Source organism: Acartia tonsa, chromosome 14, assembly GCF_053477335.1.
Source record: "Acartia tonsa isolate MP-2025a chromosome 14, ASM5347733v1, whole genome shotgun sequence".
NCBI classification, from domain to species: domain Eukaryota; kingdom Metazoa; phylum Arthropoda; class Copepoda; order Calanoida; family Acartiidae; genus Acartia; species Acartia tonsa.
The window spans coordinates 41,998,165-42,024,529 of NC_137273.1; the positions used below are offsets into that span (position 1 = coordinate 41,998,165).

The following is a 26,365-nucleotide window of genomic DNA, read 5'->3' on the forward strand; positions in this document are numbered from 1 at the left end:
ATTTTGTTAATCCTACATATTTAGTACTAAAGTAACAGTATGTTTGTATTCTGTCTGTAAAAACATAACAAGATCATTACAGATGATTTAATTGTTAAATTTATATTAAGCCTTTATATAAAGTTTATTTGCCAGCAATTAATTGGAAACATTCTAAATACTTATAATAATATGTTCTAAAAAATCTATTAAAAATAAGGATGACAACATCCAGAAATGCGAAGCTCTGATGAGGTAAGACAAACAAACATTAACACTTGAAGAATATCAGAACTGAATAAATCTTATATGAATAACAAAGTTTAAACAAAATTGTAAGAAATTATGTTGCAAAACTGCATAAATACAGGATACTGTTTAAGGACGTACCTACATTATTGGGACTTTATAATAGAGATGCTTCACTTATAGCATTGTACCTTGTTGAAATAGGAATAAGTGTTTAAAAATCAGATGCATTGGATAATCATAACACCTAAAAAATTGTTGACAGACTGGTTAAAAATCAACATGTTAAAAATTGAATATGGACATTCTTGTATCTAATTATGGAGTTGATATGCTTTTCAAATCGTTGTAGGAATCAATATGCAAACTTTGAAATCGTAGAAAAATTCTGACCTGTCTAAATTAACTAAAAAGCAAGGTAACTATTGGATGAATGAACTGACCAATAAGTGATATCCATGCGATGTACTCTATAACTAACTTTGTACGTCTGTCATTCTAATTTTTTTCTTATTTATGCTTGGCTGTTCTTACTTTTAAAGTAATAGTTTTGCTTCTGATGGATGTTGTCAGTTATTTTCTTTTTCTGTCAGTTAATTTTCGTTTAGATAATAGCCTAGAACCTAACCTCAAACCCCATCCTTAGAATTGATTTCCCATATCCTAATTATCCTCATGATAATGAATCTACCTGTCTGTTTTGAAAGAACTTGCTAACCACTGAACCGATTTGGTTTTGGGTTTTTAGGGAATCTAAATTTGGCTAATCAAGGTTTTCAAATTTTGAAGAACATATATAACCTCCCTCGAGGGCATTGGACTGTAAATTAATCTAATATCCATAATTATGTTATCTTATTTGTTTGCCCAAAAACTTTGGATATATTGTATTGTATTGCATTTTGATTGGTTGGTTCTAAATCTAGAATTGTTTAAATTTTTTAATTCACCAATTAAGGGACAAAATTTTGACTTTGGGTGAGTGGTTGGACACCTTGTGGGTGGTCAACCCCACCATAACACTATAAAAGTATACCCCTCTTGTCTGTAATACACCTCCAAAAAGCTCACATCCCCATCGATCTGGGCATAAGGGGAGTGTAAAAAAGCGTAGGGGATGTGTCAGAATAGCAAATACGTCTGCTTTACCGCTTTACCATTCCTTTAGATAAAAATTATTGGTTTAAAAGTTGGGACACTAAGAGTATGTGTCTATGTATATTAAAGTCCACTGACCCCTCCCTCCCTGCAAATATTAAATAGAACTGCTAATTATTTCTTGCTTTTTGTTTGAAAGATAATTGTCTGAATTTCTAATTCTCATAAGGTTTATTTGTATTTTTTAATTAATTTTTTTTTCTTCAAATATTATCTTTTATATGTTTTTTCAGAAGGTATCCTATCATCTATTATATAAAGTAGTAAGATTTTTTGGCTGACGCTAAAGATCTTCACATAGATCTTGGGATGGTTTTAGGCTATCTTATTTTTAAGCTTTAAGCCATGGAATAGTTTTTGGCTATTATTCACTCCTTTCTCTACCTCTAAGTATAAAAAGATCCTAGATGCTAGGGGCGCAGCTGCTAGTATAATATAAGGTAGTAATATTTTTTGTATGAAGCTTAATATCTTGAAAATTGCTTGTCCGTATTTATTGTACTTTTCAGTGAAGCTTTATAGGTGTGTTTGGATGGTTTTAGGCTATTTTTATATTCGTTCTCCTAGCGGTTAAGGGAAACCAACTAGATGAAAGATTTAGCATCTGTGAAACAAGGGTGACAACATCCATGAAAAGCGAAGCTCAATATATTAGAGAGTCGTACAAACAAAAACATTTTCGACAGATTTTAATATTAAAGAAACAATACCTATACTACAAAATCAAACTTAGGATGTATTTAAAATGATGTTTTAATAATGGAATTTTTAAAAATTATTCTAGGAATCCACCCCCCTTGTTTAAAGTATGACAATTCTAACGCACCTAACTGTCTGCTATCAATTGTAGATTGGCCCTGATTGTAGAAAAGCTACGTCTTTAATAAAGGTGAATTTTTAGAGAAAAAAAACGACAATACTCTATAGAAAACTTAATTTCTCTTCGGAGGGTGGCGTTACCCTCCAAAAAATAATTGTAAATCTTCCCTGGACTTGTGAGAAGCTTAACTGTAAAGGAGAACCATATCGGGATGCGAGTTCCTCTGGGGCACACTGACATTCTGTTGCTTTCTTATAAGGATACAAAATTTTAAATCTGAACCCAAATTTTACTAATTGTCCGCCTTATCGATAAACCTGATTTTCTTGGCTAGTTTTCAAGATAAACGGCTAAAAAGTTTCAAGTCCAAACTTCACAAATTGTTTTATCCGTCCGTGTGTTATGCTACAAAGAAAACCATTTTAAAAGCAAAGCTTTCTATAATTATGTTGGGTATGTACATTTGTGTGTAACAGATAGCTCTTTTCGTTAAATTACAAATGTTAGAATTGTCCTATTGATTTAAAATGCGTAGCAATAGTGCAATTATTACCAGAACGACCATGTTTGATTTGTATTTTTTTACAATTTTTTGTATGATGTAATTATCCTAATTATCTGATTTTTAAAAGTGAAGCTTTTCGATAATTAGGGTCGGTCCGTCAGTAACGGTGAGCTCTTTTCGTTAATTTAAACAGATTAGTATTGTCTTATCGATAACAGTTAGGTACGACTTAGAATGCGCAGCAACTCTATAATCATTACCAGAAAGTCCATACGTCCATTTAAAACATGCTGATTTTTTTTATAACAAATTGTTGAAATTATCCGATTTATGTACTTTTTGTAATATTGATTCCTATTACATGTACGTGTTAATGTTCGTTTGTCCTTCCATTTTAGAGCTTTGCTTTTATGGGTGTTAGCATCTAAAGCAAGTCCTAAATAAAGGCTGTTTATTACACTAGTCCGCATAATAATAAGTTTTATAATAACGTTTTCTTAGATGTTGATTTGGGGACTTCTATTAAATGTTTAAGGAGAGTGTCTAAACTTTTTAACCACCAATTGTAATCCACAGAAGGGGTTAATTTTTGCATCATTATTGGGGAAGTACATATATCAAACTATCTGCTATTGTCATATCCCCTAAAATCCCTGCATGTTTGTTTGTTACTTTAGCCTGCGGGCTTTGATAAAGAATGTAAAATCAACGTATATTATATGTACTATCTGAAGCTAAGAACACAGACAAAAAGGCTGAGTATATTTGCAATTCCTAGGACAATAAGACATAATATCTCTTTGATTATGTTAATGTTGATATCGTACAATTTTCCACGAATATTGATATAAAAATCATAAAAAAAATTAATAGTTTTTTCAGCTTGAGCATTCTGCCCTTCGGGGCCAACAAAACTGGTTTTGATCTTGTAATTTTTCATCGTAAAAGCTGCGATTAATAACTATTATATCATTAGTGTAATTTTTTATGTTTTTTACCATTTCGTTCCTTCCATGACTTTTGAAATGTTGTATAGTACGTAGAAAAATCTGGAAATTTTAGTTTAAAAAATATCATTTCCAAGGAGAGAGGGGACATTAGGCTGTTCATTACACTAGTCCCCAAAGTTTTTCTCAAAAAAATAAATATAGCTTAAAAATGGAATAATAATAAAGAATTTTAAGAATAGTTCAAAAGTTTAAGACAGAATTTGTCTTATTTTTCCCCTTATTTCTCGAACTGTGTAAGATGCTTTTTAGAAATAATTTCCGTTGGAATTTTAACGGAAATTCTCACTAATAAGGACTATTCAAAATTTTAAGAAGAGGAATGGAAAAGGAAAATTAACTAAAACAGCACCTGTTTTATTTTTATTTAAATTTTTTAGAATAACCCTAAAAAAAGAAAAAATTTAAAAAGCAGGGGTATTTAAGAATTTTCATATTTTTGAGAAAGAAAAATCAAATTTAAATTTAGGTTTTATGAATATTAAGAATTTTTTTATTTAAATGATAACAAATATTAAACCCTGAATATATATCCCCCCTACCCCCTCCAAGTTTTATTACATTTTGCATAGGGGTATAAATGTTCTGTTTTATTTTTCAAAAATGTTTTGGTTAGAAGTAAACAAATTTAAAATCAAATAAAGTCTTAAAATGTTCGAGAAAATAGGAAAAAAAAATAAGGCAAATCCTGTCTTAAACTTTTGAACTATTTTTAAAATTCTCTATTATTATTCCATTTTAAACCAAATTTATCTTTTTGATTGAATATGGAGTATTCTAATTATAAAAAAAGAAATATTAGGCCCTGTAGTCTCTACCCCCCTTCAAAGCATTTCCCTCCTTCTTTTACCCCTCCCCCCTCCTATTTTTATTCCACCCTTGCCCCCCCCCCCCTATTCATCTACCCCCAACCCCTCCTTCTTTTACCCCCCTCCCATACTTTTTTACCCCCCCCCCCCACTCATTCCTTATTCCCCCCTCCCTACCCCTCCTTCTTTTACCCCCCTCCCTCTCATTCCCTATTCCCCCCCTACCCCTCCTTCTTTTACCCCCCTTAATCTCATTCCTTATTCCCCCCCTACCCCTCCTTATTTTACACCCCTCCCGTTCGTTATTCCACCCTTGCCCCTCCTTTATCTACCCCCAACATCTTCCCCTGATATGACAAATAAAAAATTCCCCCCATAAAAAAAATGCATTAATACATTAATTTACACATTTATTATTTATTCAAGAAGTAAAAAATATATTTAACATTAATTTATACATACAGTTATACATAAAACGAAGCTCAACTAATCAGACAGACAAATTGACATAGTTTTGTTTAACATTATCCAATAAATTTACTTGCAATTTTGAGTCAACTTTAATACATTTATGTTCTAATTATTCAGTTCTGACACTTTACAAGAGTTAATGTTCGTTTGTCTTAGCGTTTCAGAGCTTTGATTTTATGAATGTTGTCATCCTTGTTTTTATATATTTTTCAGAATAGAAACCAAATACATACATAATGAGTATAATAGGAAAAATGTTTGGGTCAAGCGAATAAAATGAAGTTATCAGTTTCTTCGTATTTTCACATATATGGATGAGGGGATATTTTAGGTTAGGTATGGATTAATAAGTGACCCACTGGGTTAGAAGAATAGCCTTGCAGGGGCTAGAAAAAAGGAGAAAAGCTACTGTGAAAATACGAAGAAACCCGCTACTTTGTTTTCTTTCTTTGATACTATCCTATCATATAAAGTATAACGTTTTTTCTGAACCTTAAGTTCTCAATAACCACTGGACTTTACAAGTTCACATATCACCGAGGATTTTAGATTAAAGTCTATGGAAGGTTTTGGGCTAATTTTCTAATGTAACGTTTTTGTCTGAAGCTTAAGTTCTCAATAATCACTGAACTGATTGTATTTTTCATTTTAATAATCTTCACAAGTTCACATATCTTTTAGATTAAAGTCTTGGGATGGTTTTAAGATAATTTTCTTGCCCCTCTCTGTCCCTAGATGCTAGGGGCGCAGTCACTAGATTTTATTCTTATAACATGTGAAAACTTGGTGCACTGTGGGTTGGGGTACTTGATGATGGTCCAGCTGGAAAAGGCAGGCTACCGTTGAGAAAACTGTTGTCTTCTGCATCTAAAATAAGAATCATTTTACATTCAAGGCTAGATAAAATAATTTGTGCAATTTTAGGCATTAAAGTTCTATTTTAACAAGGATGACAACATCCATAAAATAATGTACTTTGTTGTCCCAGGAATCAGTATACCAAAAATCAGATAAATCGGATTATTAGATCACATAAAAATTTATTGTTAAAAAAGTTACAGACGGACGGACGGACGTACGGACGGACTGACCCTAATTATAGAAAAGCTTCGCTTTTAAAAATATAGAGCTGAATCTTTTAATCATTTTCTTTTATGTTATAGTGGCAGGGATATCTTTAAAAAACTAATTTATTATAAAAACAAATCCAAAAATTACATTAAGGCCAAATCTGTCAATCATCAATTTAAGTTAAAACAAGGATGACAACATCCATAAAAGCGAAGCTCTGAAATGATATGACAGACGAACAATAACTTTTGTTGAGTGTCAGAACTGAATATACAAAACATGAAAATATAAGGTTTGACAAAATTATAGGTAAATTTGTTGCAAAACTTCATAAATACAGAATTCTGTTTAAGGACATACTTACATTTTTAATACTTGATTATAGAGATGCTTCGCTAATAATATTGAACCTTATTGTAATAGGAATCAGTAATCACAAAATCAGATCAATCGGATAATTTTAACACATAAAAAATTGTTATTAAAAAAGTAAAAAAATCAACATGTTTAAAATGGACGTACGGACATTCTGGTAACGATTATAGAGTTGCTGTGCTTTCTAAATCGTACCTAACTACTACAGGAATCACAATACAAAGTTTGAAATCGATAGGACAATTCTAACATGCCTAAATTAACGAATAAAAGCTAACTATCTCGGACGGACGGACCGACCCTAATTATAGAAAAGCTTCGCTTTTAAAAATACTTTAATTAGGTAACACAACACAAGGTGTTTTAATCTATGACGAACCTTGAAAACCAAACTCAACTTAATCTAACTTACTGTGGTTTATTTTGTGTATTAGGTACTATTCTACAATCTTATGTTTTTTACCTGAAGCAATTTTTCTTCTTTTTAAAAGCGAAGCTTTTTTTTCTTTCTGGATCTGCTTCTTCTCGGATGTCTAAAAAATACATTGTATGTTTGGTTGTTTTTATTTAAATATCTTTCTCGTATTCATTTGAATCCGGTGGATAGGAACCGGTTCTCATGAATACGAAAAAACTATGTCTAGCATCGTATTATATCAAGTTTTCTACGAATATAGAAATGTACAATTATAAGATTAAAACTAGTTTTATTAGCCGGTGCCTTCGGCACCACGGGGCTAAAAAAACTAGTTTTAATCTTATAATTGTACATTCTATATCCGCGGAAAGCCGTTTATAATACGATACGAGAAATAACTATTCTCGTATTGCTTCAAACTGATTAATATCTGGTTGATTAGAACTGGTTCTTAGCCATACAAAATAATTATGTCTAACATCGTATTATATCCAGTTTTCTACGAATAAATGTACATACAATCATAAGATTAAAACCAGTTTCTTTAGCTCGTGTCTTCGGCATCTCAGGGCTAAAAACTTGGTTTAAATCTTATAATTGTACATTTTTATATATGCGGAAAGCTGTTTACAATACAATACGGATAAATAAGCAAGTGGAGACAATAGCTTGATTTTTTTTCTGAGAAAATGGTAAAAATATCTACTCAAAAAATATCTAATCTAATATTCTTGCCCTAAATATGGAAATAGTAAAAAGTAAAAAAATATTTTTAAAAATAATTTTTATTCCTCCCATTTGAAAAGTAGTGGAATAGTAATAAATTTTAGCGCGGCAACAGCGCTGAGTAGGCCTCTAGGCCCACTGCCTATTTTCGTCTTCTAGTTGCTTCGATTTCTCTTTTATTTTTTTCTCTATGATATTTATTCATCTAATTGCAAATTATGAGATGCTATTGTTTTTTACCTGTTGGCCAATGTTGTTGAAAAAAATTCCTATGTCTTTTGAAAACTGTTTCCCCGTGTAGGATGATTTTTCACACATAACACCTGTAAGAAAGATATATATTAGGGCTGGCAATTCGAATCACAGAATCTGAAAATCCACAATCCGGCCTAATTTTTGGACCCATAATCTGAATCCGCAATTTGTCATTTAAATTGCAGATTAAAATTGGCTAGGTTGGGTTTAGTAATGTTTAGAAAATTGCCACTGTAGAGGCTAAGAATAGGAGAAAAGCTACTTTAAAAACTAAAAATACAAACAGGCTATAAAAAACTATAGATTGTTTCCAAAACTCTGTAAAATTTAATCTTTTTTATTTATAAAAAATAACTTTAATAATATTGATAGAATTTGCAATCTGAAAAAAACAAGAATACGCAATCCATTGATTAATCTGCTTTTGTTGGGGTGGATTCTTGTAAGAATCCGAATCCGACCCCAAAAATTTAACAGATTGCCAGCCCTAATAGTATATATATTTGTAATCTAATCTAACTGATAAATTTCTAAACATGACCTTGCAAGTGAGTTTGTGACATTTATTTAATTATAGAGAAGCTGAGCTTCCAATAAACATAAAACTAAGAACACAGTAATAGTGTCTGACTGATTATGACGTAACAAAAAAAAATTAGCCAATGAGAGGCCACTATAAATTTTACCATTGGTCAATAACGGCCTCTCATTGGCTAATTTTTTTTTGTTACGTCATAATCAGTCAGACACTATTACTGTGTTCTAAAACTAATCATATATACCTCTTAACATATCATACAGGTTTCGGCAATCATCCAAAAAAACAGTTTTGTTTCCAATTTTTCTGTACGCTAAAACAATAATGAGGGTTGTTGACAATGTTTAGACGCATAAAAAAATTCCATTAATGAGACATATTTATTGTTAAGCTTTTTGAGTCTAATGCTTTTAAAGGAGAATTAAATTCTAAATTAACTTGAAATGGTGATTTTTTTAAATTATTCTAATTTAAAGAAACAAATTTTTAACAGCTTTTATCTGAATATTTAATGAAAAAATATATGTATACTTTTGAACAGGGGCGTCCAAGTTTTTTTTTTTGGGGGGGGGAGGGGAGAAATGGCGCGCAAAGCGCGCTGCAAATTTTTTTGAATTAAAATTTTATTAAATATATAGTATTAAAAATGCGCGCGAAGTGCGCAAAAATTTTTTTTACTAGAAATCTGTTGGCAGGGGTAAATTTAATTTACCCCCCCCAAAATTTACCCCCGGGGTAAATTTTAAATGGGAGGGATAAATAATTTTGGGGATGCCTACGGCACCCCCAAAATCGTTTGGGGGGGGGGTTATCGCCCCATTACCCCCCCCCCTGGGAGGTCTGTGCTTTTGAAACTTTCCTGTAAACTTGCTGGCTTCTTCTGGTGAATTAAATATATAATTCATGACGTCATATAGAGATTTTTTGTTGGACACATCACCATTTTCATCCCTAGCTATTTCACTTAATCTCGTGAACTAAAACAAAGAATATAATGATTTCTTTATTTCTATCTGAAGATTTTTTGATTTTATGCTTTTATTGTTAGGGGTGGAGTCATTGTTTTGTCAAGAAATAAATATATAAGCTGTTTCCTTATCATGCATTTGTACACCTTGTTTTGGTTATAATTTTAGGTTGTTAAAACAATGGAAATTTGGTATGAAGCCTAATGGCTACATAATCATTTTTTAACATAATTAAAACTGATTACTAAGACAAAGTCGTACCAAAAAATCCTTGAATCTTCCATTGGTGTCTTTTTTTATCATTTCTTCTAGTTCCATTACACTATTCCAAGTCTTTTGACCTAAAATTAGTTACAATTACTATTTTACTAATACAAGATTTTTAACAAAAAACACCATGTTTAAGAAATATCAATCAAAATAAAAACAAGGATGACAACATTCATAAAAGCAAAGCTCTAAAACAGTAGACCAAATGAACATTAACACTTGTAGATTATCAGAACTGAATAATCTGAACATAACTGTATAAAAGTTGACACAAAATTGTAAGTAAATTTGTTGAAAAACTGCTTAAATACAGGATAATGTTTAAGGACATACTTACATTTTTAGGACTTGATTACAGAGATGCTTTGCTTAAAACATTGTACTTAGTTGTCCTAGCAATCAGTACTGCAAAAAAACTGACGGACGAATGGACTGACCCTAATTATAGAAAAGCTTCGCTTTTAAAAATTTTCCTACAATATGTCTATTTTTGGCTACCTGCTTTATGTACTATAACAGGGAGAAGTTTTGATATGTGATCTATCTAGAAATAAATAAATTAGGATAACAACATGAACGAATTGATTTTCAAAATATCAGTTAAAAAGACAAATGAATATTAACAAGAATATGTACAGTACAAATATGTTTTTTAGGTTAGATAAGATAATAATGCATCTAACCATTTTAGTTAATTTAAAAATTCTAACTTAGCTTAGCTTTTTATAACAAATGAATAGACCCTAAGTTTTTTTTAAAAAAATTAATATTTTTATTTATATAATATTATTACCTGTCTTACTATTGTTGTTTGAAGTTTTTCTATGTTCTTTAAACGCTCTTCTCTTCTCGTTTTTTCTTTATCTCTTCTTTTTTGTTCACTTTCCTAAAAAAATTACAATGTTTTTTTTTTAAGTGTACCAACGTATTTTTAATAACTTGAAGGTCTTAACCGTGACAGAAATTAAACATTAATATCTTAATTTCAGTGTTGAAAAAGAACATTAAAAAACACACAAACAAGGATGACAACATCCATAAAAGCGAAGCACTGAAACGGTAGGACAAACAGACATTAACACTTGTATAGTTTCAGAACTGAATAATCCTTAAATAATACTTAGATTTTTAGGACTTGATTATAGAGTTGCTTCGTTTATTACATTATACTTTGTTGTCCCAGTAATCAATATACCAAAAATCAGATCAATCCGATGATTAGATCACATAAAAATTTGATATTAAAAAAGTAAACAAATCAACATGTTTAAAATGGACGTACGGACGTTTTGGTAATGATTATAGAGTTGCTAAGCTAACTGCTAAAGGAATCACCATGCAAAATTTGAAATCGATAGGACAATTCTAACAAGACTAAATTAACGAAAAAAGCTATCTGTTACGGACGGACGGACGTACGGACGGACCGACCCTAATTATAGAAAAGCTTCGCTTTTAAAGATATCAGTATTTTGCACATTATTCAACAGTGTGGACTTCCTGTGCATTTAGTCATACCTGATCCATTAGCATTCGTTCTATATTTAGAACTCTTTCTTCAAGAGTTTTTTCTTCATTTCTTTGATTTTCTAAAAATAATAACATAGTGTGGGGGGGGGGGCGGATATGTCACTTTTTAAAACCAATGCATGGCAGTTGCTTTTATGATGTTTATTAAAGAACTGTGAAGAAACGGTAGCGGAACTGACGTTGCCGTCGAAAACCACCATCTGCCGCCAAAAAAAAAATATTCTCAAATGATTAAAAATATGTTTAATTCAGCGAAAAAAATCCGCTGCAGATGGCCGTTTTCAGCTGTTGTACCGCTGTTTCTTCACAGTTCCTTAATAAACATCTTAAAAGAAACTTTCATATCAAACTACATTTTTGGCTAAGTCCCTGCGTTGATTTTAAGAAATGGCACATCCACCCCCTCCCCCCCCTTTAAAGTCTGTTCCAATGATAAATAAAACAATTATAAATGGTTTGATAACAAACGTTATCCTATGACTAAACAACTATGTTTGTAAGTTTTTAAAAACGATGAGATTAAATTAGGTTAGACAGAAATTGCTACAAAATAATTCATTAAATAGCTATACATCTAATAAACACCAAAAGTGATAACTAAATTACAAATGTTCAGAAAGTTTTTACAAAAAGTTACATCTCTATCTTACTGTCAAGCTAGGATTTTAATAAAAGTAATGCTGACTTAATTTATATGTACAGTTCCTTAGCAATTGACTAGTATGCATTTAAAATACCGGTATTATCCTCTTAGGAAATTTTTCTCAAAATTTGACAATTTTTATACCACCCCCCCCCCCCAGCAAAACAGCCCCCTGGCCTGCCTAGCCGCGGGCGCTCGAGGGAGGGGGGGGGGGTATAAAATTGAAAAAAATTGAAGAAAAAAAAATTCCAAAGAGGATAACGCCAAAATACCTGAATGATTTTGCTTCGTTTCTGATTCTTTGTACAGATTTGTACAATCTGATAAATATAAGAAATCAATATGATTAATTTTCATTTTTCATTGCCGAATATTGTAAAGAAAAATAGTGCTTTCTTTAAACACTAGCGGTTACGCCCCTAGAAGCTTATAGGGTCAATAATTGTGAGAGATACCTTTGCTCAAAATAGTTGAAAACCTTCCCTAGACCTATAAGAAGCTTCATTGTAAAGGAGAACCATATCAGTTTATCGATTAGCGAGATCCTTCATTACAGACAAAAAATTCTACTACTTTATATAATAGGATATCACCAACCAAACCACTTATTTAAATTTTGTGATAAAAAATCATTAGCCTTTGAGGGCAAGGTGCTTTAACCATTCAAAAACCTATCTCTACAGGCTTCTAAATCAAGTATTAAAATAAGCCTGATATAAATTTTTTTCGCAGTCTAAATTAAGGGAAACTAGGACGGAACTAGTCGGTTTCGAGGCACGGCGGTTTCTTTGTATTTTTTTACAATAGCTTTTAAAAGGTTGTTTAAGGTTAGTTTGAGGGCTAGTGATTGCCCCGCAGGTGCTGGAAATAGTAGAAAAGCTTCTGTGAAATGCGAAGAAACTGCGCTACTAAACAGACAAGGTCAAAAAAAACTTTTTAAACTTACCCTGTTCTAGTAGAACCCTGTCAAACTGTTCATCCTATATTTAAAAAAATTAGCGTGTAAATAAATTTCTATAAATGCAATGTCTGTTTTATTCAAATTTACTTAAATGTTTTAAAGATTGAACTAACATATTACCAAAACCTGTTTAAAAAATATGAGAATTTTACCATCTCGTTTTCATTAGATATTAATCTAGTGAAATAAATGTTTATATTTTTAAAAGCCAAGCTTTTCTATAATGAAGGTCGGTCCGTCAGTCCATCTGTAACGGATAGCTTTTTTTTCGTTAATTTAGGCATGTTAGAATTGGCCTATCGATTTCAAACTATACAAAAGTTAATGTTCGTCTGTCATAGCGTTTCAGAGCTTAGCTTTTATGGATGTTGTCATCCTTGCTTATTAATAAAACAGCAACATGAAAACTAAACTAAAATGAACCTGATCAATGTTAAAGTCTTCATTTAGCAATCCCTCTAAATTGGGAAGTTTTGAACTATTCTATATAAATTTATAAAACATCAATTTTTAGTATGAATGAAGCTACTTTTATTTTTTTTCAATTACTCAGTTAGAATGTGATTTTTCATACCTGAATATCAGATATCTGAATATCTATATCCGAAAAATTCTGATATTCCTCTAACTCTACAATTGTAAAATTTTAAAACGTTTTAGTAATAAATATCATATTTTTTCTAATTTTTAAAGATTTTTTTTAGTTTGCTACCTTCAAGAATAGTATCAGAATTGAGAGTTTTTGATAAACTTTTCTCATCTAAAAGCAAAAAGGAATAAAATTGTTTTTGTTCATCTCAGCTCAATATATGAATATTATCAATTTATAGTATGTAAAAAAAACCAAAGTTATCATTTTACCTTCTTTAGAGCTTGTTTCATTATCTGAATTATCTAATTTTTGATATCCTAGACAATCAAAATAGATTATTTTACCTTATTAAAAATAGACAATTTAAAAGATTTTATTGTACATGTAAAGTATTATGTTATGTATTAAGATTGGCTAGCAAGTGTACAGAAGACAGTTAACTTTATTTCAATCATAAGTATTATAAGTTGGCTAAAGTTTTCTTGTGAAAAAGGTTTGCTTTTGGAAAATTTAATGGGATCAGGTGCATCTATGGTAAAATGCTATAATAAAGATTATTGAAAATATATTATTCTGGTGTTTTTTTTTCTATTTCTAGCCCCTGCAGGGTCTCTAACCCACTGGGGCCATAGCTGTCTAAACGGAGATAATGTTTTACCTATTGTTTTATTTATGTCAACATTGGTTGAGCTGTGTTGCAGGTTCACAACAGGTGGTGCTTTGTGCAAAAAAGTAGCTAGGACTTTTTTTTTTGGACAGGCTAAATATAAAAGAAAAGGGATCATTGAAAGAAAACAGTCATTAAGTAATTTTTTTTAAATTTTGAAAATTCTTATACCCCTCACTCTCTCCCACCCCCCCTCCCCCCCCAACAGAATTATGAACTCTGGCCACAGCGCTCTGCTCCCTGGCCTGCCTTGCCGCAGCGCTCGGCTCCTTGCCTGCCTAGCCGCAGCACTCGGCTCCCTAGCCTATAACCTAACCTAACCTGAAATAGTTGTTCTCTGCCAGAGACATAGTTCTGTTGTTAAGGGGGGGGGGGGGGAAGGTATAAAAATTTTTAAAATTAAAAAAATATTTCTAAGATGATAATGCCGACTTTGTTTTCTTTCCAAGAAAAGTATCATTTTAAAAAATCCATGTTTAAATGTGGCAAAAATAAACACATGCATAAAATCAGATACGCCTACAGAACACTCAATTTTGTAAAGATATCCTTTCACAAAGATTGACATATTTACCGAGTAACCGTGCGTTTTAAAAACTGTACAAATGTGCAAAAAATAAAATACCTTGTTGTGAATTTTTAACTTTTTCAATCTCCGGCCCTGTCGAGAAAAAAATATAAAAAAAATATGAATATATGTCCCTTTTTACATGTGTTTCATTTTTATTTTAGGTTGGGTTAGGTAAAGTAGAGTGAAGTAAAGCATTGCATAGACTAGAAATACGGAGATGAATGTGATACGGTAAAATTGACAAGATCCAAATTTTTTCTAATAAAATATTTACCCGCATTTTGAATTATGTTGGATTCCATTTTTCTGAAATTTTTTTCTCGTATTATAAAATTTTATTATGATGACAAAGAGGGATTAAAAAATTGTCATCTAATGCTATGTGCAATGAGGGAACAAAAATACATTTTCTTTGCTCTATTTCAATGATTTGAGATGTATTTAAATCAAATTTATATTGATTAATTTCACGACTATCAAAAGGAAGATTAAATATGTAATCGTGTTTTGGGAAAATCTGTAAGGACAATGTGTTGTTTATAATAGAAATGATTTTAGAAGGATATTTTTTGCTATGAATTTTAACCACACCCCATCCAGGGGTCAGATTAGGTTCTTCTTTCTGAAGCTTCTCTTGTACTGAACTCATTTCAGAATACCTCAAATAAATTAAAGAAACTTATCATTTTTTCCAGTATGGCTTCAAAACCGATTACAAGATTACAATCTGCTAGATTAGAACTGTTTTCAGCCAAACTGAAAAGTCATGTATAGCATCGAATTACAGACATTTTTTATTAAAATAATACAAGTTTGGTTAGCCCGGTCCTTTAAGGCCCCTTGGGGCTAACAAAAGAGGTTTTTATCTCAAACCTTATACTTTTTATATACACTAACGGCTACGCCCCTAGAAGCCTCTAGGGACACTGGTAGGAGGGGGAAAAGTCGAACTCATCCAATTTTAAATTTGAGTTTTAATAGAGGAAAAAAAAAAAACATTTTTTGGGGGTAGGGGGGTGAAGACACCCTCTCCAAAAATAGTTTAAAACCTTCCCAGGACATATAAGAAGCTTCTCTGTAAAGGAGAACAATATCGGTTCAGCGGTTAGCGAGATCCTTCGGGACAAACAAAAAACGGTTACTACTTTATATAATAGGATGGAAAGCTAAATATAATACGATGCACCAAATATATATTAAAGCAAACTTGTCCTTGTTTTTTTGTTTTAAAATTTACAATTTTTTCTAACCTGTATACTGCCTGTAAGAGTCTTTTGTTACCCGACCTTTCAAAAATTTAAAGATTTTCATTTTTTAATGTTTGTTTAGAAAAAAAATATTTGTTATTATAGTTTACCTTATCCGTCTCACCCAAGTTCCAAAAAAAGATTCAAAATCCCAAGCTCCTATAGACATGTTATGTTTTAACATTTTTTACTTGTAAAGGAAAAAAGTTTAATACAAAAGTAAACAAACTTTAAATTTACCTTTTAGGCCCCCAAATTTTTGATAGTACTCCTTAATAAACAAGAATGTCAATGTCATCTTAAGAAATCAGATGATCGGTCAAACATTGATGAAAAAAAATATACTTAAATTATAAAATGATTCCATCCTAACATGACTAAATGACAAATCAAATAAATCTTTTAAGAAGAAAACTTACAAGCATATGAGTTAGTCCATGCACATTTGGTGATGACCAACCGGGGCCGTATAATATATTTCCCTATAAAAAATTTGTGCATTAAAATATCTTGTAAAATTTTGCATCGATTTTAAAACTATTTTTATATAGAACCATGAATAAAAAAAGTTATTTAGTTCAGATGTCTTATCCTATTCTTTTTTCGAATGATAAGGAAAAAAAGCCAGTAATATCCTCTTATAAATATTGATTTCAATTAAAATTTTTTTTATACCCTTCCCCCTCCCCCAACACAACTCTGGCCGCGTCGCTAGGCCCCGTAGCCTGCCTAGCCGCAGAGCTAGCCCCCTTGCCTGCTTAGCCGCAGCGATCGGCTCCCATGCCTAAAGCCTAACCTAACCTAAAATAGTTGGTCTATTGGAGGGGGGGGGGGGGTTGAAAAATTTCAAAATTGAATTAAAAAGCTTGGGTTCAATGCTCGGCCCAAACCGCATCAAAGCTAAAGACGTTAAAAGTTGTAGCTACTGCTGCTATATCAGATGCTCGACATTAATAATACAAGAAAGTGGAATGCCTTGGCCAAAAACAGGCACAACTCCTTACAATGCAAATTTAGGACTTCTAGACAAATGTCGTTATATCAAAGGGTTGGTTGTCTGCTATGCAGTTTGGCAAGGATCAATGATCTATTGGATGGATTGCAAAATATTTTTCAATGTTACCTCCTCTATGTAAAATTCTATCAATTCTTTCAAATGTATAGTCCAAGGCGCTAAACTAAGATTGAAAGTGTTTATTTATATTATTAACCTGGCGATAAATATACCAATATTTAATTATGGAGTAATGATAATAATAACAAGGATGACAGCATCCATAAAAGCGAAGCACTGAAACGTTAGGACAAACGGACATTAACTCTAGTATAGTGTCTATCGTGAAAAATCAGAATATAAAAGTATAAGAGTTGAAGTAAAACTGTAAGTAAATTTGTTGAAAAACTGCTTGATACAGGATAATGTTTATGGACATACTTACATTTTTAGGACTTGATTATAGAGTTGCTTTGATTATAATATTGTTCTTTGTTGTCCCAGGAATCAATATACCAAAAATCAGATCAAACGGATAATTAGATCACATAAAAAATTTGTTGTTAAAAAAGTAGAAAAAAAACAACATGTTTAAAATGGACGTACGGACATTCTGGTAATGATTATAGAGTTGCTACGCTTTCTAAATCGTACCTAACACTACTACAGGAATCATCATGCAAAGTTTGAAATCTATAGGACAATTCTAACATGCCTAAATAAACCAATAAAAGCTATCTATCTCGGACGGACGGACGGACTGATCCTAATTATAGAAAAGTTTCGCTTTTAATAAGTAATAAATCATTTGTATTTCAAAAAATAAAATAAACTATACCCTGGAGAGTATAGGAGGGTGCATATTACTGAAAGGTATATATAATGTTGATGTTGTTCTTGACTTATCAATCCCTCTAAGATAATGGGACCTTAAATAAAAACAACATCCATAAAAGCTAAGCTCTGAAACGATATGACAAAATAAAATAGCCTAACACCATCCTGGAACCTATAAGAAGATTAACTGTAAAGGAGAACCATATTGGTTCAGCGGTAAGCGAGATCTTTCGCTACAGACAAAAAGCTTACTACTTTATATAATAGGATAAGATTTGACAAAATTATATGTAAATTTGTAGCAAAACTTCTTAAATACAGAATTCTGTTTAAGGACATACTGACATTTTTAATACTTGATTATAGAGATGCTTCGCTCATAATATTGTACCTTATTGTAATAGAAATCAGTAATCAAAATATCAGATCAATCGGTTCATTTTATCACATAAAAAGTTGTTATTAAAAAAGTAAAAAAATCAACATGTTTAAAATGCACGTACGGACATTCTGGTAACGATTATAGAGTTGCTATGCTTTCTAAATCGTACCTAACTACTACAGGAATCACCATGCAAAGTTTGAAATGGATAGGACAATTCTAACATGCCTAAAATAACGCATACAAGCTAAATAGCTCGGACGGACGTACGGACGGTCCCTAATTATAGAAAAGCTTCGCTTTTAAAAAGGAATGACAACAGTACATGTTTACTGCTCTATGCTTTAAGTATGTAAATGATAATAACTAACCAGTATATAAAAGAAAATTTCTGTGTTCTACTGCTTTGTACAGTTTCCAGTCCTATTAAAACAGCAAATATTAGGTATTCTAAAGTTATTTTTTTAAATAAATAGCATTTGCTTCACTGACTTGTAATTTTCGCGTGCTCCGCTGAAAAAGCTGTTTTGGTAGTTTTATTTTCTTTAGTCGGGCTGTGGCAATCTGAATATATTATTATTGATTCAAAAATTCAGATCCTGGAAAGGAAATGAAGTTGCGGGTTTCGTCGTATTTTTACAGTAGTTTTTGATAGTTTATTTTAGATTAGGTTAGGTTAGGTAAATGTTAATGATTGCCCCGCAATTAAAATTTTTAAATTATTGAATTAAAGACAAAAATAACCTCAACATTGTTAAAGCTCATTTTGGGAGTGGGAGACCAACTATTTCGGTCTAAAAAACATCTAAGTTGCTTTTTAGCAAGACCTATAAATAGCATAAAAGATATGTTGATTAGTTTAAATTACTAGAATATTGATATCTACAGAATTTTACAGAATATTCACAGAAAATTTATTACCTACCCAAGTTCAATAGGTGCATATCACACCAAGGAAAGGATTTTATTAAATCGATTCCTTTTAGCTTGACAATTGGGTTTTCTTTAATATCTAAAAAAAATTCCATGTCTCATTAAAAAGTAGACTTAGATTTTTAAGATTTATTGCTGAAGACTTAAAAGGTTTCTAAAAGGAAGTTTCTTATGAAAATATTTGTCTTTTAAATTTTAATATGATAGAAAAATAAAAATAAATTATTATGTACAAATGTAAACCCTATTAGAAATCCTCTTAGAAATATTTTTTTTCAATTTTGAAAATTTTTATACCCCCCCTCCCCCCGACAGAACTATGAACTCTTGCCGCAGTGCTTGGCACCCTTGCCTGCCTATCCGCAGCGCTCGGCCCCCTGGCCTGCCTAGCCGCAGCGCTCGCCCCCTAGCCTAAAACATAACCTAAAATAATTTTCAAAATTTAAAAAAAATATTTCTAATAGGAGAATGCCAAAAAATCCTACCTACTACACCTTATTTTTCTTGTCACATATTTCTAACTACTTCAAAGAACAAAGAAAATATATTTTTTTATAGCTTATAAACCAAAAAACATTTTGCTTAAGAAGTTTAGATACCTCTGTTCACATGGTTGTCATAAGCAAATTCTCTAAACAACTTGTCTGTCCTTGTAGGAAATTTTTCAATGCTTGGAAAACATACCCTAGTTAATTGATAAGTTGATAAGTCAAACAAGTACAACACATCTTTAAGCAAAAATAAACTTAAGATTAAGAATGAAATAGATATCTAAAAATGATTGTAATTTTAAAACCCCTCTAATTCTTAATTGAAAACTCTGCCTTTGTAATCTTTTGATGTTCCTTTACCTTGAACCATCTTGAGGTCTTGGTTTTGTTGAAACACCTTGAACAGATATAAAGAGCCATTTATGTTGAGTTTAAGATTAAACTCCTAAGTTTTTTTTGGCGTTTTTAAAAGCGAAACTTTACTATAATTAATTCCGTCCGTAATGGATACAAGATATACGTTGTTTTATTAGTTAAATATTGTGTATGTATTCTCTTTTTTTAACATTGCCTTAATATTTTTCATGATCATTGAAATGTTTTAGAATTTACCTTTTATATCACAATCAGGACAAAAATAGAACCCACTAGGCTTTATTCCCTTCATGAGAGCTTTTGCGGGTATATCGCAAATGATAGCCCCTATTTCTACCTACATGTATATATAACAAGCATGAAAAAAAGCTCAAGAAATCAGATGATCATATATTGACATATATAGCTGCACATATACAATATCATATTATATTAAAGTTAATCTTCCTTAGAATTATTATTCCAAAATTCACGATGATAAGGTAATTGTAGAAATGCTATGCTTTAAAAAAATAATGGTTAAACTTGAGGTTCATCATTTATTTATTCGGATTTCAATTACCAAAAATAATATTTATTAAATAAAGTGCATGATGAAAATTTCCAAGCTTTGTTGAAATAAATAAAATCCTAGGTGGTTTACCTTAAATATCTTCTCATTATATTCTAAACCATTTTCAATAATGAGGTTTAACTGAAAAAAAAGTATTTTTACTTTGTTTTTTTGAAAAACACATTTTGCATTTTGCAACTATGACGTCAAAAAAATTAACAATTAACCAATTAGAAGCCAGTATTCACTGTAATTGACCAATGGTAAAATATATAGCGGCCTCTCATTGGTTAATTACAGTGAATACTGGCTTCTAATTGGTTAATTGTTAATTTTTTTGACGTCATAGTTCGACACTTTTACTAGATTCTATATTAAAAATATATAGCGGCCTCTCATTGGCTAATTGTTATTTTTTTTACATCATAGTTTGACACTTTTACTAGGTTCGTAATATAGCTTTTATACTAGGCTAATCTAATTTTATGTAAAAGGAGATAAATAAGATTGAAGTAAACATGTTGTTTTAAAAAAATATGTTTTTATATTAACCTTATCTATTACACCCTCCAAAAAACCTACATCTTTGGGTTTACCATCACCACCTAGATAATTAAATTACACTTGTCTTGATAAAATTAAGTATAAATATGGATGACAACATCCACAAAAGCAAAGCCCTGAAACGGTAAGACAAACGAATATTAACACTTGTAGAGAATTAGAACTGAATAATAAGAATATAAACGAGCATCAGAAACAAGGAAAAAAACACCCCTTCTCTTATGTTCTAAATAATAAGGAAAACACGGGAAAGACAAAAACAATTGTTTGTAGAAAAATTTTGCTTAAAAATTATTTAACATTTAGAGATAAAATATTTACCAATCATTAGCATGGGAAATACAGCTGATTTCTAAAAATACTTATTATTAGCATAACATATATATTGTTATTAAGTAGGTCTAAGATTAATAAAAATAATATGAATTATAGATATATTACCTTAAAGAAATTTGTAATTTGCCCTGATATGGGCCAAAACTGATATTTGCTAAAATGAAGAAGTTCAATGTTTACAAGTATTCAAAATATATTTAATTTTAAAAATCTTGAACGCTTAATGTCCATATCGAGTTTTGATCAAATTTGTAGACATATCCTATTATATAAAGTAGTAAACGTTTTTTGTCTGTCCCGAAGGTTCTCGCTAACCGCTGAACCGATATTGTTCTCCTTTACAGTGAAGCTTCTTATGGGTCCTGGGGAGGTTTTAAACTATTTTTTGGGAGGGTGTCTTCAACCCCCTCCCCCCCAAAAAAAAAATATTTTTTTATTCTTTTGAAACTCAAATTTAATATGGAATGAGGTCGACTTTTCCCCCTGCTAACTTAAGTACCCCTAGAGGCTTCTAGGGGTGTAGCCGCTAGTAAAGTTTAAAGGACGTGTGGATTAAAATAACCTGTTTTTTGAAGGGCTTATGCCATCAAAATTTAAGTCAATGATAATCTTCGAGTTATTATAAATTTCTGTTTCAGGAAACCTAAAGAAAGATTTCCAACCATATTAAAAAAAAATTCGGATCATGGAAAGGAAACAAAGTTGCGAGTTTCATCGTATTTTCACGGTAGCTTTATAGGTAATATAAAATAGGTTAGGTTAGGTGTTAATGATTGCCTCGCTGGGTTAGCGAATAGGCCCCGCAGGTGCTAGAAATAGGAGAAAAGCTACTGTGAAGATATAACGAAACCCACAACTTCATTTCCTTTCCATGATCCAAAATTTATATTAATTTAAATAAAATTAAAATAATTGAATATTATACCTATTCAATTGGTTCTTAATTTCCAAAGCAATATCAAAGGTAAAATATTCAAATTTATCCTAAAAAATGGTAATTTACACATACAATATTAGGATAACAATTTTTTTTTATGTGCTGCCAGAATCACTCTATAGTCTTTAACCAAGGATTATGTCTGTATCATAGTTGTTGAAAAATGATTGGCAAATATAGAGTACTTTTAATATTCAACATTACTTAGAAGTCTGAATAAAACTATGTACATATGTGCCCAAATGAATTAAATAATAAATGCTAGTAACTTATTTAATAGTCTTAATTATTGTGCTGTTTTACTTATAACCAGCATTTCGGAGCCGGAGCCGGGAGCAGCTCCAGATTAGCTAAAAATGATTTTTTAAAAATAATGTTTTTTTATGTTATTAGATGAAGAATAATTTATAAATTTGTAATTTTTTAGAAGTAACCTGATATATTCCAGCTTCTATTTTGCTAGTTTTAAGAATTTTTCGTGCGTTCATTTTTTCTAAATTGATTATTTATGAAAATATTTGAAATATTTTTTTTTCTTCCTTACTCAACATCGTGACAATTCATGTCACCTAACAAAGCAAAAAATCAAACAGAAAAGCTATATAATGATCAATTGTTTCATAAAGTCTTGCCTGTAATCTTTTTGAATTTATATAATAATTCTAGCAGCTTGTTAATGGCTCTTAAAGACAAATTTTCCTCTATGAACAACTTTCTCAATTGTTCAATAAAATCATCTAAAAAAATAATTTGCTTGTGAAGTTCAGTTAATTTGATAGTTACACAGTAATTAGGGTCTAAGAGCCCTTAAACTTTTTTAAAGAGTCATGCACAACATAATAGATTTAAATCTTTTTAAACTAAATTTAAATTGAAAAAAAACCTTTATTTTCTGTCTCATCATGAACAGGTAGCCAATCTCTATAATATAAACCTTTGTCAATAAGATTTACTTGACTTTTTGGTGAAAATCAACTAATATCCTTATTTGAAGATTCGCCAGACCAATAATCTTATAGTTTACATCCCATTTGACTAAATTTAGTATAATATTAACATAATTTATTGAATTCATGATTATTAAAAGCAAAGCTTTTCTATAATTAGGGTCGGTCCGTCCGTTTGTAACAAAGTTACTTACAAATTTGCGTTAACTCCTATTCATTTATATTCTGATTATTCAGTTCTGACACTCTAAAAATATTAATTTTCATTTGCCGTACTGTTCTCAGAGCATCGCTTTTATGGAAGATGTCATCCTTGTTATGATACAATTATAGTTAAATACAATCCTATTAATTTGGTCCCTAAATATTTTGCTGGCTGAAAACTTTCAACTTATAATTACTGGCAATATCCCGTGTTTTGTTTACTAGCACCAACACCTATATTTAACACCCAATTACCTTATTATTTGATCATTTAAAAATGGATAATTTTCATCCTCAAATAACTCATTCTCTTCCTCTGTTATAAAATAGGTATTAATATAAGTTAAGTGATAAGTTTAATTATGTATAAGAAAGCTTTATTTCTGTATTCAATTCAATTTTAACCTTTACCTCTTTGATCTACAATTTGTGGTTGTGGTTGGTTGTTTACTATATTTTGATTTATAATTTGTCTTTCTCCTAAGCGCTTATATTTTCTTTCTCCTAATGTTAGAATTTTAATTTATATATATAATATATTGCGAAGGTCTGAAACGGTAGACCAAACAAACATTAGCACTTGTAGAGTGTCAGAACTGAATAAACAGAATATCAATGTACAAAAATCGACACAAATTTGTAAGAAATTTCTAAAAGTACAGACCCTAATTATAAAAAAGCTTCTCTTTAGAAAACTTACATAAAAAATTAAAAATTAAAATGACATGAAAGAAAGATTTAACTTAAAAATTAAAAAAAATATTTTAATTGAATATTTAATTTAAACTATTAAAGTCTAAAACTTACTGTAATAATTTTGGTTTCTTATTTGTCTTTTCACTTTGTTTATTGAATAGCTCATTTCACGATTTTTATTTTCACTTATGTGAAGTTCTATTTAACGTTATATTTAACTGATTCCTAAATGCAAAAGTTTAAACTAAGCTGTGTTTGCTTTAAACTATTGTAGCAAGTGTACTAACAGCTCAAGCAATCCCCCCCTTTTTTTCTAAAAACACTCCGCCCCCTTAAAAGTTGTTAAAATGAATTTTAAGATATGTGTATATACCCAATATACTAAAATTTGCTAAGGGGAATATATGGGGTATTCATGCAAAGAAGAAAGTCAATTCCCAAATTAAGTAAAGAATTTAATTTGCTCAAAAAAATAAATACAAGGCAAGTTGAAAGCTCTATTTAGATATATCCTTTTTTTTCAATTTTGAAAATTTATATCATTCAACCCCCCCCCCCCCCCCGCGACAGAACTCTGGCTGCGGCTCTGGGCAGCCTTGCCTGCCTAGCCGCAGCACTCGGCACCCTTGCCTGCCTAGCCACAGCGCTCGGCCCCCTTGCCTGCCTAGCCACAGTGCTTTGATTCCTAGCCTAAAACCTAAATATTTTTGATGATAGGTATAAACACTACATCTTATGTTACAAGCAGAAATATATTTATGACTTAATATATATACTTCATCTCCTGCAGAGATTTTTAACGACTTTTTCTAATACAATTTAAAAGAAAGAATAAGATAAGACTTATCTTTAAAAAATCGTTAATATTACAAGGGTAATCCTATTACTATTCTATTAATATTTTTCTGTTTTTCAAGTTTAAGAATATAATAGTAATTGAATTTAGAATATTTATACCAGGGTAGTAGCATGAATATGTGTGTTTGTATTTTTGTTTTTGTCCCCAAAAAAATAATAAATGTCTAGAACAATGAAACCATGATTTTGAGGGAAGTTTACAAAGAATCCAGGGAAGATTAATAATATAATTGTGAAAATATTTTAAAACCCAAACATGGGTTAAACCTTAAAAATCTTTGTTTAGAAATATATACAGTAATATATTGAAATAAAAAATGAACTATTGTCCTAAATACAATATTAAATATTTTAATTAATTTTAGAGGTGAAATTAGATATGAATATACATCAAGCTGCAGAGTGTCGCGAGATTGGCATTGTGAAATGTCTCCTTCTTCAAGGAGTTAAAATAGATGAAAAAGACAGTCGAGGTAATCAGCTAGATGTTAATAAGAGAAATAAAGTTTCAAATATTCACAATGTCTAAAGTGATGTTTAAACAACTTCAATTGGATAAAAATATACATACTATAACATTATAATAATATGTAAAGCAAAATCAAATCTTACTAGGTATATATAAATCATGTATTGAAATATTAGTTTCTTCCTTTTGATGAAGCATATAAAGAAATGCATACTCAAATGAATACGCGCATGCCTTTAACAGTTAGGGAGTTGAATCAATTTTTATAGAAGCAGAAATATAATCTATGATTATGGTTTGGACCCTCTAAAACTGTAATCTACCCTTCCACTTTCCCCTCTCTTGGTAAAGATATCTTCAACGCCGATACGATTTTTGAAATGTAAGATTCCACTTTCAATAGAGGCGAAACTGAATTCATACATTCATGTTTACATATCAGCGTATTCATAAATATTGATTTCCTTATTTATATCAACATAATAGTAATGTATCATTCTACTTTCAATAGAGACAAAACTGGAATGATACATTCAAGATAACATATCATATATTTAAATCGACATAGTAGAAATGGTACATATTAGTTAGTTTTTTATATTTTTATTAGTTTGAAGTTTTTAAGATTCAAGGGTGACAACATCCATAAAAGCGAAGCACTGAAACGGAAGGACAAACGGACATTAACACTTGTAAGTGTCTAAACTGAATAATCAGAATATAAAAGTATAAGATTTGAAGCAAAATTGTAAGTAAATTTTTTGATAAACTGCTTGATACAGGATAATGTTTATGGACATACTTACATCTTTAGGGCTTGATTATAGAGTTGCTTTGCCTAAAATATGGTTCTTTGTTGTCCAAGAATCAATATACCAAAAATCAGATCAAACGGATAATTAGATCAAATTAAAATTTGATCAACATGTTTAAAATGAACGTACGGACATTCTGGTAAT

General features: G+C 30.7%; 2 protein-coding genes across 5 annotated transcripts in view; one reads left to right on the forward strand and one right to left on the reverse strand.

Annotated features, from left to right (window-relative positions):
* Positions 1–26,365, forward strand: part of LOC145305918 (uncharacterized) — a 55,081-nt gene that overhangs the window by 24,738 nt on the left and 3,978 nt on the right. The window contains exon 10 of the mRNA XM_080147792.1: positions 25,303–25,410. Within this exon, the coding sequence (XP_080003918.1) occupies positions 25,303–25,410 (108 nt within the window). The remainder of the gene's footprint in view (positions 1–25,302; positions 25,411–26,365) is intronic.
* On the reverse strand, positions 4,777–24,612 carry LOC145305679 (uncharacterized). 4 transcript variants are annotated; one of them, XR_013874679.1, is made up of 27 exons: positions 24,191–24,612; positions 23,795–23,887; positions 23,639–23,699; positions 23,116–23,153; positions 22,667–22,969; positions 22,221–22,279; positions 21,858–21,938; positions 21,401–21,449; positions 21,281–21,311; positions 20,948–21,000; positions 20,486–20,536; positions 20,080–20,179; positions 19,828–19,864; positions 19,576–19,661; positions 18,969–19,055; positions 18,788–18,870; positions 18,536–18,607; positions 18,415–18,466; positions 17,663–17,753; positions 16,954–17,008; positions 16,250–16,312; positions 16,071–16,101; positions 15,941–15,989; positions 15,834–15,869; positions 14,858–15,242; positions 14,638–14,673; positions 14,005–14,105 (listed from the first exon to the last, which is right to left on the reverse strand). XR_013874679.1 is itself a non-coding variant. In XM_080147390.1 (18 exons), exons 1-18 carry the CDS (start codon positions 14,883–14,885, stop codon positions 5,765–5,767), a joined length of 1,191 nt encoding a protein of 396 aa, XP_080003516.1. In that variant the 5' UTR covers positions 14,886–15,017; the 3' UTR covers positions 4,777–5,764. The 4 variants fall into 4 exon arrangements, 1 of the variants encoding a protein (XP_080003516.1); XR_013874680.1 differs by lacking the exons at positions 22,221–22,279; positions 22,667–22,969; positions 23,116–23,153; ... (1 more) ...; positions 23,795–23,887; positions 24,191–24,612 and having other exon boundaries at positions 21,858–22,156; XR_013874681.1 differs by lacking the exons at positions 22,221–22,279; positions 22,667–22,969; positions 23,116–23,153; ... (1 more) ...; positions 23,795–23,887; positions 24,191–24,612 and having other exon boundaries at positions 21,401–22,156.

Excerpts from the sequence above, each read along its gene's own strand:
- LOC145305679 (XM_080147390.1), bottom strand. The coding sequence starts at position 14,885 with ATGGAATCCAACATAATTCAAAATGCGG. Across the intron at positions 14,674-14,857 it reads CAACATAATTCAAAATGCGG|GGCCGGAGATTGAAAAAGTT; the intron begins GTAAATATTTTA and ends TTTTCTCGACAG. Across the intron at positions 13,514-13,614 it reads TGAAACAAGCTCTAAAGAAG|ATGAGAAAAGTTTATCAAAA; the intron begins GTAAAATGATAA and ends TTTTGCTTTTAG.